This window comes from Athene noctua, chromosome 17 (genome assembly GCF_965140245.1).
Source record: "Athene noctua chromosome 17, bAthNoc1.hap1.1, whole genome shotgun sequence".
In the NCBI taxonomy this organism is placed as follows: domain Eukaryota; kingdom Metazoa; phylum Chordata; class Aves; order Strigiformes; family Strigidae; genus Athene; species Athene noctua.
Window position 1 is genome coordinate 489973 of NC_134053.1, and position 15496 is coordinate 505468.

General features: G+C 52.6%; 1 protein-coding gene across 4 annotated transcripts in view; it reads left to right on the forward strand.

Moving 5' to 3' along the window:
• The window catches only part of TTC28 (tetratricopeptide repeat domain 28), a 185523-nt gene that overhangs the window by 157231 nt on the left and 12796 nt on the right, over window positions 1–15496 (forward strand). For all 4 annotated transcript variants that reach the window (XM_074921577.1, XM_074921578.1, XM_074921580.1 and 1 more), the window contains 5 exons: window positions 5698–5842; window positions 9715–9894; window positions 10927–11647; window positions 13963–14087; window positions 15074–15305. In XM_074921577.1, coding sequence (XP_074777678.1) covers window positions 5698–5842; window positions 9715–9894; window positions 10927–11647; window positions 13963–14087; window positions 15074–15305 — 1403 coding nt within the window. The remainder of the gene's footprint in view (window positions 1–5697; window positions 5843–9714; window positions 9895–10926; window positions 11648–13962; window positions 14088–15073; window positions 15306–15496) is intronic.

Sequence of the window (15496 nt, forward strand, 5' to 3'; positions counted from 1 at the left end):
GGCTCTGTGGAAAGCGTTAGCTGGTCTCTTGCTACACTGTGTGGTTCTTTATAATTAAGCTGTGTAGACAGTGGTGTGGCTCGTGGCATGCAGCACACTGAGCCTGGGACAACAAGGAGACATCCTTGCAAGAGCCCTGAAACTTCAGGAAGGAACCAGATTAAAATCTCCATGGAAGAGAGCAGATTAAGAAATAAAATGGGAGCAGACAGCATTTCTGTGCACTGGCCTAGAGTAACAAAGAACTGTGAGCTCTTGGACTCTGGTTAAGCAGCAGAACTGAGCGATTCGGTAGAGCACGAGCTGTGATCTCGCAGTCCAGACTCCAGCTCAGCTCCTCTCTGCAATGGATTTTCTGCCACCCAGTGCTGAGTGAGTCCAGGTGGCTGGAGGTCACTGCGAGTGCACTGTTGCTGCTTCAGAGGATGGTCAGGTTGTGGGTCACAAGCAGCGGCGAAGGTTTGGTGTCTGTTTGATTTGACTTCTGCACTGCAGGGGACAAAGGGAAGTCGGGCTGCTTGGAGCTGAGAGTAAGAGCTTGTGTTCCCTACTGCCAAGGCAGGCCCTGCATTCCTCATGTGGGGCCTGAATGCGTGTTCACATCTTGTGCTTGAATGTTGGAGACCCTCAAGGGAGTTTGCATGGCTTGGGGCCAGTGCAAGTTCCCTCACGCACAGGAATTGCACATGCTGTTAAGGTCCCATGTTAGCAAATGAGGCCCTGGAGATGCTGGGACTGTGTGGAGCCATCCAGGCTCCTGTCTGGCGAGAAGCGGGCGACAGAAGGGGAGCCCTTGGCTTGGGACGGGTGCCCTCTGGCTGCTGTCATCAGGTAACCTGGCTTTTGAGCAGAATAGTACGATTTTTTTGGCAGTTCTGCCTAGAGAAGCAAAAATTAGGGGGTCTGGCATTTAACTTAAGGAACTTCTGAGAAGAAATGGACTTTGGAGGAGAAAGAAGTACCGAAGGGATGCTGCAGTGATCTCTGTACCGGGCAGTAGCAGTCTGAGCTGTGGATGACACTGATACAGCCCCCAGGATAGTCCCAGTTGCTCATATCTTATGCAGCTTCTGTTTTCTCTGCTCTTTAAGGGCTCTTAGGCTTTTGGTGGGTTTCCAGATTAACGTCTGATTTCCTCCCTTCTAGTCATCTTATGCTCCAGCGAGGGACTTGGTCACTGCCTGTACCTGAGTACAGCTCCCCCACCTTTTCTTTAGCCTCTCATAGGGATGCAGTTTGTCCTCCTCCTGTGTGCCTGCAGAACACATGAGGATCAGCCCTGACACTGCTCAGAGGGTAGAATACACTTCCTTGAGGGCAATTTTTGCGATGCAGCATGGTGAGAATTTGTAGAAGGCAGACTGGGAGGTAAGGAGCAATAGGACTTTAGATGTGAATTCACTTCTGCCAAGGCCATTGCCATCTCCCAGCTCCTCTTATGATCACAGAGAGCTTGTTTTTTTCCAGTGAGTCAGCATGCTCAGGATCCGTGGCCAGGCCTACAAACATAGTTGGAGATTTCCAGAGCAAGCTCAGTGTAAGCTGAGTAAGAGTCAAGTCTCTGTGAATCCGGCCAGAGGCATTTAGCGGAGGTGGCTGCGATTCACACGGAGCCTCAGCAGCAGTGAAAACGTGGCTATGGCCAGGATAGGTTCCATCTCATTTGCTCGGGGTTTCATCCTGGTGACCATTGTGTAATGTCCGAGCACATCTCCCCTCTGCTCTGCTGTGGGACCCTGCTGTTGTGCTAGCTTGGGCCCCGCTGGCCGTGCTGTTGCCATCACACGGCGAAGACCAGCTGCTCCCTAATGGTGGGGGAGCCGGGGCAGGGCCGCTGCGGCAGGACCCATCGTCGGAGGAGCCTGGTGGTGCGGCGGGTCCGCGGTGCTGCCCACTGTGCCCCGGCCGGGCCGGCGCCAGGGCTCCATCCGCCCGTGGGAGCGGGCGGCCTGCGGTACGCCAGCTGCCGGGCCGGGCTCTGGGCCCGCGGCCTCCGTGGGCTGGGCTGTGGCGGAGCTGAGGCCCAGACTGAAGGCCCAGACCCGGCTGAAGTGGAGCCCCTGGGCCCGCGGGCAGGGCCTGCTGGTGGAGGCCCCGGTGCAGCTGCTCAGCGTCGTTAAAGCCTGTCAGTGCCCTCGGGGGCTGGCAGCTTGCCCGGGGGCTGCGTCGCTGAACCCCTCTGGAGCAGAGGGGTGGGGGTACGGGGGTGCTGGCGGGCCCGGCGCGAAGCGGGGGCTGTGGGAGGCAGAGGCGAGGCGGGGCTGGGGCGTCTCCCTGCCTGGTTCTCTGCCCTGCGGGGCGCGCGGCAGCTGCCCGGGCGCAGACCACACAGGCAGGGAGTGCTGGGTGGTCTGTGGGTTTGTGCAACCACTGGTGGGTTCTGGAGATAATTGTGGGTCCTTAAAAGGATCCACAGGGAGCTCATATCTGAATGCTTTCCGGAGCTTCCCACAGCTCGGTATTGTGAGCCTGTCCGGGCGCCGACGTGGGTTCGGGGCTGCAGCTCCAGGAAGGGTCTGTGAGGCAGGATTGCAGAACACAGGCCTGATGGAGGTGTGTTGTCCTGAGGCTGTCAGACCCCTGCAGCAGGAGGTCCCTCCCAGCCCCCCAAATGTCTGAGCTTGGTCACAACTAGCATTTGGCTTGTCCGGAGCCCTAAAGAGTAGCTTTACTACTGAGTGAGGCAAGAGCAGCTCTGGGCTGGTTCGGGTATGAACCCTCCTTCTGCCCCAGCCCAGCCACGCTCACCCTCGGCAAGCAGAGCCAGGCTCTGTGAGGCTGCTGGTAGGCCAGATCAGTCTGAGCTCAATGACACGGGCTTTCAGTCCCTTTCTCTAAGGCTGCCATGGGATCCTTGCTTTGTTCTCACACCTCCAGGACAAAGGGGGAAGGGAGTTAACGCCGATACGTGCAGGCGGCCCTCAGCCCCTGTTTGTGCCGTTCCCTCTGTTCGCTGCAGGTCAGGCTGCCTTACACAAAGGGTTATAAATAAGCAGCGCTGTGGAGTCTGTGCAGAGGCTTCCAAATGAGAGATGTCACTGTTCCAGAAATCAGGGAGTCCTTCCACATTGCAAGAGCAAGGTAGACATGATAAGTGCAGCATTGCAGAATCAGTGCTGACGCTCTGTAGAAGGGGCGTTTGGCCAAAAGATTCGAGTCTCCCTCTTGTCATGTTGAAATCACCTGGGCTCAGGTGCCTGACAGGCCACCTGGGGAACGGACAGTGTGCACTGGCTTGGGAGGAAGGGGGGTTGGCTGGCCAGGGCTCCAGACCTGCTCTGCCTGCTGCAAAAGATCTCTGTCCATCCTCCACCTATGGATTTTCTCACTCTTCTTTGTGTACACAAACACACAGGCAGGAGATGTGACAGATTTATGATACTCCCTTGGTTTTGTTCTAATAAAAAGCAATCTGAGTGGTGAAGGAATAAATCTAGAGCTGCTTGGCTGTGAAACCAAGATGAAGGAGGCTCTGCTGATTAGAGTAATCAAGCCCCTATTCCCTGCAATAAATTAGTGTGTTAAAATCGCTTGGTGCCGAAGGTGAGGCTGGCGAGTGCCACCTGCTGACAAAGAGCTGCTGCTTGGGAGGGTCGGGGCTGCTGGGCTTGGGCTGAAGCTCTGCACCGTGGCTGGGGCCTAGGCGAGCCCTGGGATGGCCCTGCCCTTCGAGGCTGGGGTATCAGGATGTGCTGGAGGGATGTGCCCTGAGCACAGGGGTCCGGGCACTGGCAACGGGTGAGAATGGGAAAGCACAGGTTTTGTTTCCAGGTCTGATTTTAGAATCTGTGCTACGTAAGCACGGAAACGACTGAGCACTGCACAGGGTGTTTGGCTCGGTCGGCTGTGGCAGGGGGCCAGAGGGGAGCCGACGGTGCTGAGCCCGTGCTGATCCTGCAGGGAACTGGTATCACACAGGTCACCTCGGCAGTTCCCAGCATCGCTCAGCACCAGCAGCAGCAACGCACTTGTACTTCCACCAGGATCCCTGTGCCAGAGAACGTGTGCAGGTGGACACGAGGCTTCCGTTTGTGTTCTTCGATTACTCCTGTTGGCCCGTAAGGTGTAAACTCCCTGTTAGTGAGGAGCATCAGTGGTAGCACCGTTTTTTCTTTAGGGAACAGGTTTTAGACACCATGTGAGCTGGATCTGAAGACTGGTTGCAGCAACTGAGGAGAGGAAGAAAGGGGAGAAAGAAATTTTCTGAACTTGTCTTGGTACATGTCAGAAAAGGTCAGGGGTATGTCAGGGGTCTGTCTCAGGCCTGTCAGTGGTAGGAGTGCACTTGAGTGCAGTATCTTTGCTCCTGTCTTTCCTTGCTTGTTGGCTTTATCTGGTAGTATGAAGAGTGTGTGGCTGTACGTGTGTGTGTATGTGTCTGCTATAGGCCTATAGCAAGTACAATCAACTATTAATATCTCATTGATGAAAAGATCTGTTGGATGCTGAGTTTTCTTTTGATTTCCTGGCTGTGCAAATGCTTTTTGCTTTTATTTTTCTGTGTTGATAGCCAAAAATTGACCCAGGCAAGAGGTAAAACTAAGGAACAGAGACAAGGCATTTCTTCAGAGTAAACGTACTTAAAAAAAGGACACTGCAGACTAGTGTCCTGATAAAGCATGTGGGTTTGGTCCTGATTCAGGAAACTGTAGCTGCTTTCCTGTTGTGTAAATTGGCAAAGGCATGTGGCATTGGGAGGTGTCTGAGAGGCAGAGCAGCGCTGTGCTGCAGAGACTAAGAACGGAGGGAGGCTTTATCTGCGCAGCAGCGTCTATGATCTGGACGGGGATTTCGTGGAACCCTCCATTGAATGCACGTGGCACCTTGAGGACAGCGGACCGTGTGTTGCCTCAGGGGTGGCCTTTTACACCTGAGACTGTTGTATTCGTTACTGGATGGCCCCAGCAGTGACTGGTTTCACTTCAGGCCCTGCACTACGATTGCTGTTCAAGGTCTCATTTCCCTCCCCACCTTTTCTTTAAGGCCCACCTGTTAAAACTTTCTGGAAAGTTATCCTTTTCACATAAAATGGTTGTTCATGGCACTAAGCCAAGGACAACCTTTCTGGGGAGCACAGGTGCTGGATTAGCAAGACCAGAAAGGGGCAACATCATTTCCTCACCAGGGCAGTAACTTCTTGTAGCCGTGCCATCGCAGCCTCAGCGCGACGGTGTGTGGTGACTGGCGATGCCAGAAGAGCACGTGCAGAGCTCTGGGGGACGTCAGAAAGGGACTCCGGGTCGGCTCTCGCATCTGACTTCAGAGGAACGGCAGCAAAGTGCAGGCATGGTCCTCATGTCTTCTTGTTTGCCTGTTGTCATATTTCCTTTTGGTACCGTGTTACACTAATTGGTGCAAAACCCAAGTGCAGATCTTCCTGTGATAATGGTCAGTTGTTAGCAGGTCTCGTGTTTGCCTGCACACAGCCACTATACCTATGTATGCAGGAAACACCATGAGCAGCACTTGAGGCACTTGTTTGTAGAGAAGCCCCACAGCAGTGTAATAGCTGTCTGCAGCTGCTTCACCCTGCCACTAGTGTCGTTGTTCGTGGTGGTGTGAAGCTGAGTGGGTGAATAAAGCTGTGCCATGAAGCGTCTTACAGAACAGAGCCCTCTGGATGGGCAGGGGCTGGCTCATCGTCAGCGTGGAGCTCAGATGTCTGCAGCTAACCTCTCGCTTGCCTTTCGCCCGCAGGAGCTGCCAGAGCATGACCAGCCTGTTCAGCAGCACCGTGTCTCCTGTTAAGGACGGGACATCATCTCTTCCGAGGAGGCAGACTTCCTTCACCAAGCCCCCACTCCGTGCGCTCTACGACTTACTGATAGGACCTATGGAAGGAGTAAGTCTTTGCACGGGAAGATGTAGAGATTCACGTAGCAAAATCCCCTGTCAGTGTGGAAAAGCGAGCACAGGCAGCCTGGGGATTGTATCTAAGCGTGGTGGTTCTCACTTGCCCTTCCCAGATGATGAGGCTGGGTGTGCTGGGAGGCAGAAACAAGGGATGTTGCTGGTGGTACCACGCCCAGTCAGCTGCCAAAATACCAGTGTGGGTGCCACGTCCAGGCGCACCCGCCCGCAAGGGGTGGAGGGCGCAGGGCTGGGGGTCCCGGGGTGAATGCAGAGAGGAGCTGTCTGGGGGGTGTCCTGCACCAGCCCTGGCTGCCCCGTGCGGGGCCAGCAGCGGCAGTGCTGCCCCTGGTTCCAGTCTGGCTGAACAGGGGCAGGATAAATTGAAAAGTCCTGTCTCTGTCACACAGTGTCTCTAGCTAGAAGAGGTAAAGTCACTCAGTCGAGAGTCAGTCTTTTCTCAAGTTGTGTCCAGCTGAACAAACAGATAGACATGTCTTGATTCTGTTATGTGAGGGGGAAAACCAGGTCTACCATAGGCTACTTTAAAGGCTGTTTAGACACTTTAATTTCGTCTGCAGAAGTCACCTCCGCTGCAGAGGCATGACCTGTGTTAGCTCTGCCAGCCTGCTGTCCAGGGGCCTTGGAGAGCAGGGCCTTCTGCTCTGGGGGTGGCACATGCGTCCGCTTGGCAGAGCGAGGAGGTCAGCCCTGCTTAGGGGTGTTCTCTGTCATCTGCTACAACACTGTTGAGAAAGCTTCACCTGGGAGTTTGCCTGCCTACACCTAGTATAAATCGGTATACAGGCTGGGAGGAAATCCTGGGGTTCTGCAGGAGGGGCCTGCGTCTCCTTCCCGGAGAGGAGGCGCTGTGGTTGGGCACGGCTTGGCAGGTTTGGGTGTCAGGCCCGAAGTGGGCTCCAGTGAGGCACTGTAGGGCTTGGCCGGGCTTCCAGAGAGCACAGAACCAGCAGACACAGCAGCCTGACCAGCCACTTCCTGCGAAGATGCAGGTCAGGCCCTGTGTGTGGTTTGGCAGTCCCATGGTAACGGAAACTTCCAAGTACAGTGACACCCGCTGCAGGTGAGGGACCCATCCAAGGCAGCAGCTGTGAGCCGGCCTCACCCTGCCAGCGATGGGACAGAGACATTTCCACTCTCGTGACAAATAGCCAGTGTAGCCGGTATCATCACTGTGATGTAGAGCCCATGTTGCTGTGCTTGACAGTTCATGCTTTTCTCCTTTTTCTCACTGAAGAGATTCTTTTTTGTTAGAACTCACCCTAAAATTAATTCTTGGAGACATACGAAACACAAATGATCCTCATCATTTTATTTCTGTTTCTATAATGCACATGCAGCCATCATGAGGGAAAAAAATACTAAACTCTAGGGGTTTTACATACAAATTAAAAATTCTGCTAGGCACATGTTGCTATGGCTCAAATGCTCTGATTGTGTTGCTGACAGCTAAAGCTTCTGGAGCAGTAAGTAAAATTGAATATGTATTAAAAAACAAACAGAAAAGCCCCAAAAAACCTTTCTGGAAAGCAACAGCTGCCCTGGTGGGAAGCTGCTGCTTGTCAGCTGCAGAAGGAGGCCCAGCGGGCTGGAGGCTGGTGGTCGCCGCAGAGCTGCCCCGGGCAGGGGGTGCCGTGGGGGCTCCCTCGGGCTGCTGGGGCTGGGGCCAGCGTGCCAGGACGGAGCAGGGTGGCTCAGCCCTGCGCCTCCGTCTGCAGGTGGGCAGGGCGAGCTCGGAGCCGGAGAGAGGACAGGAAGAACTGCAAGAAGTCAGCAGCTACTTTTAACTCCTTTAAAATGAAAATTATCTTATCCTTGAGCAGTTTCATTCCCACTTCAAACGGCAAGAAGCCTTTAAAAGCACCTCGCTGTCTCTTCGGCTCTCTACTGTTTGACATTCTCCCTCACAGCTGGCCTGGTTTCTGGTATTTCTGATTTGCTCCAGACTCCCTGTGGAGGAGACCGCTGGACTGATTTTTCTGTTTCTTTAGTAATGTTGATTCATCTTTGCTGCTGCCTGAATACTAAAGCCTGAGACTAACTTCAAATTCCTGTTATTCTTTGATTGCTGGTGTGATGGGGTCAGTGTATCTCAAATTAATCGTCAGCGGCCAGTGCATCACAGGGCAGTGGGCAAGTCTGTGCCAGACAGACCCTGAGCAAGGTGGAGAGGAAGAATTGTGTGTCGGGACCAGGGTGCGTTTGTCTGAGCTCTACATATAAAACATCACACAAGCAGTAATATTCACCTTCAAAATGCACGACAGCCTTTTCTGTTGCACTGTTGGTTTATCCGACACGTCCGTGCTTCAGGATTTTCTGACGCTTCTGCACCCCTCTTGTTTCAGAAGTCTGTGCTTCCATTGGACATTTCACAGTAGCAGTTCACTGTTGGCAAGGAAAGAAAAGAAGATTCTCCCTCCCCTGTTAAACGGGGACTCAACTGAAATAAGCCTGCTCTAAAGCAGCGATGTTCCCAGCTGAAATAGGCGTGCTCTGAGGGGGGTGTTAAAGAGGGTGATGTTTGATAAAGAATGGAAGAGAGGTAGAACGTGGATGTTCTTTCTTCCAAGAAGAACGTATCTAGCTAACACCTCAGAGGCTTTGGTGGTTATTGTCTATGAAATGTAAGCCATGTGTTTGAAAAATATACTTCCTCTACTGCTGTTCTGTTGAAGCCCTGACATTTGCATCAGGAAGAGGTGATGTTTGGAGGCATTGGAAGCAGGTTCAGAAATCCACAGGCAGTTTTGTCTGCATTTGCTGAGCAGCCTGCGTGGCTGTTTTTTTCCTGTCAAAACAGATGTTTGCTGCATCTGATGGCAATTAAAATGGCTTAAAATGAAAATTCTCAAAAGAATTGAGGATCCGGAGACAAGGATCTAGTCCTGCATCCTGGATCCTTGTCTCCGTCCTGCAGTGAGCACTGCAGAGTTAGCTTGCCTGTGGGAACATTGAGCAGTCCAGACAGAAATAAAACTACACGAGTTTGAGCTGGTTGTCTCCAAAACTATGTCAAGTTGAGGACCTGGTCTCATCCAAGCTAAAATTTGGTCTTCAAATGAATGGTTTATTACTAGGCCAAGTTATGGCTGCTTAAAGATGTAGAATGGCTTAGAAATGTACTGCTGTTTTGCATGAGGGTCCTTTAGACTCTCTGTGCTGCAAGTGTTTAAGCTGGGGCAAATTTCAGTGCTTTGAAGTTACTCTTTCCAGGGGTGATAACTAGTTATTTTTACAATATACTAGATGAATAAGAGTGCAGTTACATGGGACCAGGAGCAGCTGCCACTTTTTGTGCCCAGCTGTGTGGTATTAGTCTCTCTGCCTCACCTCTCCGGCCGTAAGATACTTCCTGTTCAGACCTGTTTGTGCCTCTGGGTTGATCACGGTGTCAAGTGTCTTGAAGCGCAGGGCACAGGCACAACCTGTCTGTGGATTGTTTGCTCTCATATAGGTAAATACCTGTTTTGAAATTCAGTATCAGAAAGAATAATCTCTTTCAAAGGATAAGGGGATAATAATATTGACAAGATGTAGGTGGTTGGGGTTAGCAAAGGTTCAGTGCTGGAGCGGGAGGAGTCGCTGAGGCCGGGTGTGACAGCGGGGCCTGTCCAGTGTGTCCGTGGGCTCAAGGCTCCTTCATCTCCGCAGGGTTGTCTGTGCATGGGGGAGCAACAGTCCCCATGTGTCAGGGTGATTCACCCGACACGGGGTGTAATTCTCACATGGGTATTTCCCAGCCTGGCCTGGGGTCAGCCTAGAGCCTGGGCCGTGCCAAGGGCAGGCTGGGGCACTGATGGGGTGAAAGGGCCGAACCGATTCTCTCTCTTTGCTTTTCAGGGTTTGATGCATTCCAGCGGGCCTGTCGGCCGCCACCGCCAGCTGATCCTGGTCCTGGAGGGAGAACTGTACCTCATCCCTTTCGCTCTCCTGAAGGGCAGTTCCTCCAACGAGTACCTCTACGAGCGCTTCAGCCTCATTGCGGTGCCATCCATCCAGTCGCTGAATCCCAGCTCTAAGGTCTGGCCCTTCCTCGTGAGCCCTCTCTGCCAGCCCCTCCGTGGTGGGGGCGGGTTCCCGTGCGTGCCCGAGGGCAGCGGCTCTGTCCTGCCACACCAGACACAGGAATAGAAACCATTGTGGTGCCCGCTGCCGAGGCACCCCTGTCCGCTGAGCACGGCAGCCGTGGGCTCGGTGCCGGGGCCGTTCCTGCAGCGCAGACTCGCGGCCCCAGGCGTGCCGGCGGGATGAGGGGGGTGGCTCACTGGGTACCCCTGTCTGAAGGGTGGCGTGTCCTGGGGCGTGCGACCACACAGCAAGTCGCAGAGATGTAGGTGTTTGTGTCTGTACTGCGCTTCTGCGGCAAGCTCACTTCCACCGCGTTTCTGGGACATTTACCCACATTTTGGCTTTCTGTGGGGAGGCCACTCATGTCTCCTGGCACTGAAGCTGTAAGGGAAGCAAATACCACAGGCAGAGCCTGAGCAGCAGATTCATGCTGGTGTTTGGTGGCAGCATTTCTAAGGCCCAGCTCTCCAGGGAAAATGCCCTAAGTCCCGTTCTGCTGCACTGGGTTAAACACAGCAAAAGGGTCTGAACCTCGTCAGCGTTACCGCCGTCGGAATTAGGCTTTTCTGTTCAGCATTAGGCCCAATGAGCAGCGGCACCACGCCGCTGGCAGTCGGGATACTGCTCCTTGAAGTACAGGTGAGAGAAGGCAGGTAGGTAGTGAGTGGTTACGAGTCTTCCCATAAGGGAGGAGGCTGGGATCTTCATGCTTTTAGCTCTGCTACAGCCTTCAGAGGGAGCTGGGCTAAGTCTGTTGCTTTCTGTTCTTACCTACCTGTTCCCTCAAGATGTGGGGATAGAAATTCTGGCTAGACTCAAGTGGAAGATGTTCCTTGGAATAATTAAGTGGAAGAAACTAAAGAGATGCAAAGTGTTTTTGCAATTCTGACAACCAGACTTCTGTTTAGAGCCAAAACAGGCTGTTTTATTACCAGCACCATAACAAACAGATCTTTGAACGCCCTTTTCTCTTTCTCTCTGTAGTCCCATGTGAGGAAGAACACTCCTGCTTACTCCAGCTCTACCTCAATGGCAGCTGTCATAGGGAATCCCAAGCTCCCTTCAGCAGTTATGGACAGGTGGCTGTGGGGACCTATGCCCTCTGCAGAAGAGGAAGCCTATATGGTATCTGAGTTACTTGGCTGCCAGCCCCTAGTTGGCACTGCAGCAACAAAGGAGAGGGTCATGAGTGCCCTCACTCAGGCAGAATGTGTCCATTTTGCAACCCACGTCTCTTGGAAACTGGCTGCTTTGGTCCTGACACCCAACACTGACAGCAATCCAGGCAGCAGCAAGAGCTCTTTTGGGAACCCCTACACAATCCCAGAATCCCTTCGGATGCAGGATGATGCCAGTGATGTGGAGAGCATCTCCGACTGCCCTCCTCTTCAGGAGTTCCTGCTTACAGCAGCTGATGTCCTGGATCTGCGGCTGCCGGTCAAATTAGTGGTTCTTGGCTCGTACCAAGAGTCCAACAGCAAGGTCACTGCTGATGGAGTCATTGGCTTGACGAGAGCGTTCCTGGCTGCTGGGGCTCAGTGTGTCCTTGTGTCGCTCTGGCCTGTTCCCGTGGCTGCTTCCAAAATGTTTGTGCATGCCTTCTATTCCTCCCTCTTAAACGGGATGAAGGCCAGTGCAGCCCTTGGAGAAGCGATGAAAACTGTGCAGAGCAGCAAGCAGTTCTCCCATCCATCCAACTGGGCAGGTAGGAAGAATCTGCTTTTGGACAAATAAGACGGGTTTTCTACGAAGTGCTCTTACACCAGGTGGTTTGAGTTGAGCGAGGAGCAGTGCTGGGGGGTGGTGGGGAGCAGCAAGTGCCTTGTGCTCTCCCAGAATTCAGCCCCCCGTGTGTCAGACCCTGATTCACCTGAGTGTGGCTGAATGGCAGCGTCATGGAAAACATCAGTATTTCACTGTGTCTAGTAAGTGGGTGGTGGATTTGATATAATTTAAAGGAATTGTGAGGTGAAGTGTGTTCCATTGCTGTTTTCACGCCTGGAAAGAAATAATGTGCAATACAGTAACTCATCCCCTGTGTCTGAAATCTGTAGGGTCACGTTTCCCTGTGTGCTTGGGATGGAGTTAGCTGGAGCAAATTTACACAGAATCACGGAGTCAGCTAGGTTGGAAAGGACCTTGAAGATCATCTAGTCCAACCGTTAACCTTGCACTGACAGTTCCCAACTACAGCATATCCCTAAGCTCTTTACAGAACCTTCTCACTGAGAATTTAGTGAAACTCTAACAAGGAGGCAAGAGTGGTACTTCTGGAAGTTGCAGCAGCTACCAGTAGCTGATTTCTGGGACATAAACCTTGCAGGGCTTATGCCTTTGGTCCTGCTAGGAGAAATGTTTCCCTCTCCTCCACTGGAGATTTCTCAGCAGCATGAGCTCCGTGCTGCAGGGCTGGTGCTTGCTCCCTCTCAATTAGATGAGTGAGTTGAGATTCAGACAGAGTGCTGGAGTTCAACAGTGTTGTTACAAGGATATCTACAAATAACCTGCATTTTTTTTCCCAGCACAAGTCCTTGGTTTTGAAAGCCACAGGCATTCCTCAAATGGGTTTTTTTGCACAGGCAGCAATACTATGGTTTTTAGATCAGGAAACTGTTGTGAATATGGCTTTGGTGTAAACTCTGTGTATCTGGAGGAGCAGGAAACTCACTAGAACTTCTGAAAGTGAGCTCTGGGAGTTCTCTGACAGATGATTTCAGGCATGTTGAGTCCAGCGTTAGGACGTGACTCAGACACCACCAGATGGGAGCTGAGTTTAGGTTACAGTCCACAGTTCAGTTTGTATTTTATTTTCCTTCCAAGATTTTTCTTCCTCAAAAGGAAAGACCATTAAAAAAAAAAAAAACCACCCAAAAACAAACAACTGACCACTTCCTAGACAGATGCATGTGGACATGGTGCTTGGCATCGCCACCGAGGAGAAGCTTCCAGCTGCTCAGGCTGGCTCAGTAGCACCCCTTCCGCGGTGTGTGAGCAAGTTACACACAGGCCTGACTTTCACCTTTGGCTCTTGACGGTGAGGCCCGGATGGAGCAGGCGAGCACGGGCAGCCGCACGCCTCGCTGCAGAGGCTGGGCAGGGGCAGGCAGGGCTCCCTGCGCTGCATCTGGAGAGTCTCACGTTTGGATGGGGCACGAGCCAAGGCTGGTTTCTCTGTTTCTGCGAGCTCTGTTTCTGCGAGCTCTGTTTCTGCGAGCTCTGTTTCTGCGAGCTCTGTTTCTGCGAGCTCTGTTTCTGCGAGCTCTGTTTCTGCGAGCTCTGTTTCTGCGAGCTCTGTTTCTGCGAGCTCTGTTTCTGCGAGCTCTGTTTCTGCGAGCTCTGTTTCTGCGAGCTCTGTTTCTGCGAGCTCTGTTTCTGCGAGCTCTGTTTCTGCGAGCTCTGTTTCTGCGAGCTCTGTTTCTGCGAGCTCTGTTTCTGCGAGCTCTGTTTCTGCGAGCTCTGTTTCTGCGAGCTCTGTTTCTGCGAGCTCTGTTTCTGCGAGCTCTGTTTCTGCGAGCTCTGTTTCTGCGAGCTCTGTTTCTGCGAGCTCTGTTTCTGCGAGCTCTGTTTCTGCGAGCTCTGTTTCTGCGAGCTCTGTTTCTGCGAGCTCTGTTTCTGCGAGCTCTGTTTCTGCGAGCTCTGTTTCTGCGAGCTCTGTTTCTGCGAGCTCTGTTTCTGCGAGCTCTGTTTCTGCGAGCTCTGTTAGCCGCTATTGATTTCTGCTGCTGTAAAGGAGACATGGAGCATGCTAGAACAAGTTTAGCTGCAATACAGTGTTTTTCCACTTGCTTGAACAGGAAAACACTATTGATTTAATAGAGGAGAACAGTAAGAAGCATCTAGAAGCTTTATGGAAGCTTGGTTTGAGGGACTGGGCAGGGAGCAGGCAGCTGCTCTGGGAAAAGAACATCACCCTGCAGGGCACAGTAAATGGTCACTCTGAGGGGGCAGAGGATATCTGCTTCTGGTTTGAACATTTTCTATAACAGAAGGACATTGAGTCTCTTACTCTGAATCCTGCAGGCTTCATGCTTATTGGGAGCGATATGAAGCTGAACAGCCCTTCTTCGCTGGTAGGACAGGCCCTGACTGAGATTCTGCAGCACCCTGAAAGGGCACGAGATGCTCTGCGTGTCCTGCTACATCTGGTAAGAGAAGGGAAGCACTGCCTCACCCTGCGGGCACGGGGGGGCACTGCAGCCCCTGGGTTGTGGGATCACCTTACCTGGGGGTCGCATCTGTAAATGGTGAGTGGGAAGAGAAACGTCCCGATGTGTGGCCGCTCCCACTTGAAGCCCAGGTCTCTCTCCCCCAGTCCTCTCCCTTACCATGAAGTGTCTCTTGTGAAAACTCTGGGTTGGTGTGAAAAGACCAGAACACCTGATCAAGTGTCCAGAGCAAAAAGGCAAAGTAAGCAAAGCCATACATTGTGTTGTGACAAAATCCTCCCCAGACCCACCTGGTTTGCATTAGCTGTTGAATTGGGTCTGTGGTTTAAAAATGAGATAATCATTGGGGTTAGTTGTTTCTACAAGAAAATAGCTGTAAACGTTGCAGTCACGGAGATGCAGAGCAGAGTGACTGCTGACTCTTTGCATACTTGGAAGATAAGAGGCACTTTTGTCCCCAGATGTGCCAGTAGCCTGTTGCAGGGAGCAGCCGAGCTGAGGCCAAACCGCCAGATGGCCTGAATAATCTCTCATAACTTTTAATACTTTTCTTTCCAGTGTGTCTTCTGTGGTCCCACAGGAATGTGGAGTATTCACAGGATGATGGAAACCTGTGAATATTGCCAGTCATCCCAGTTGCTGGGTTTTGAGGACACATGTCTCTCTTTACTCTTTGCCATATAGCTGCAGACTCACGCCTGGTAATAAGAGACTGGAACCTGAACGTGAGCTGTCTCTGGGGGAGAAATGCAGCTGCCAGGCTTATAGGAAACTATCCCAAAATCAAACTGGTACTTAGTTCCCCAGCGTCCCAGAGAATACTGACACTCATCACAGTGACTTTACAGCTGTGAGTGCTGAGTTGCTGGAGCCTGTTTTCGAGGGCACTGACACCCTTCTGTGTAAAAAGAGGCGGTTAGTAAAAATCTCTTACAAAATAAGCTAATACTGCCTTTTCCCCAAAGGTGGAGAAATCACTGCAGCGAATCCAGAACGGGCAGCACAACTCCATGTACACCTCCCAGCAAAGCGTGGAGAATAAAGTGGGCGGCATCCCGGGCTGGCAGGCGCTGCTGACGGCGGTGGGGTTCCGGCTGGACCCCCCGGCCAGCGGCCTCCCGGCAGCAGTCTTCTTCCCCACCGCCGACCCCGGGGACCGCCTGCAGCAGTGCAGCACCACCATACAGTCCCTCCTCGGTAAGAGCGGCCCCGGGCTCCAGCCGGGCAGAGCTCAGCCCCTCCCCGCCTTGCTCGGGGCAGGCCTGGGGAACAGTCACGTTTTACATCAACAGAAGAAAAGTATTTAACAGGATAGAAGTTCTAGGAGTAAATGTTTACCGAAAATTTTGTCATAGCTGGAGTCTTTACCGTTTACCACTGGGTCTGGT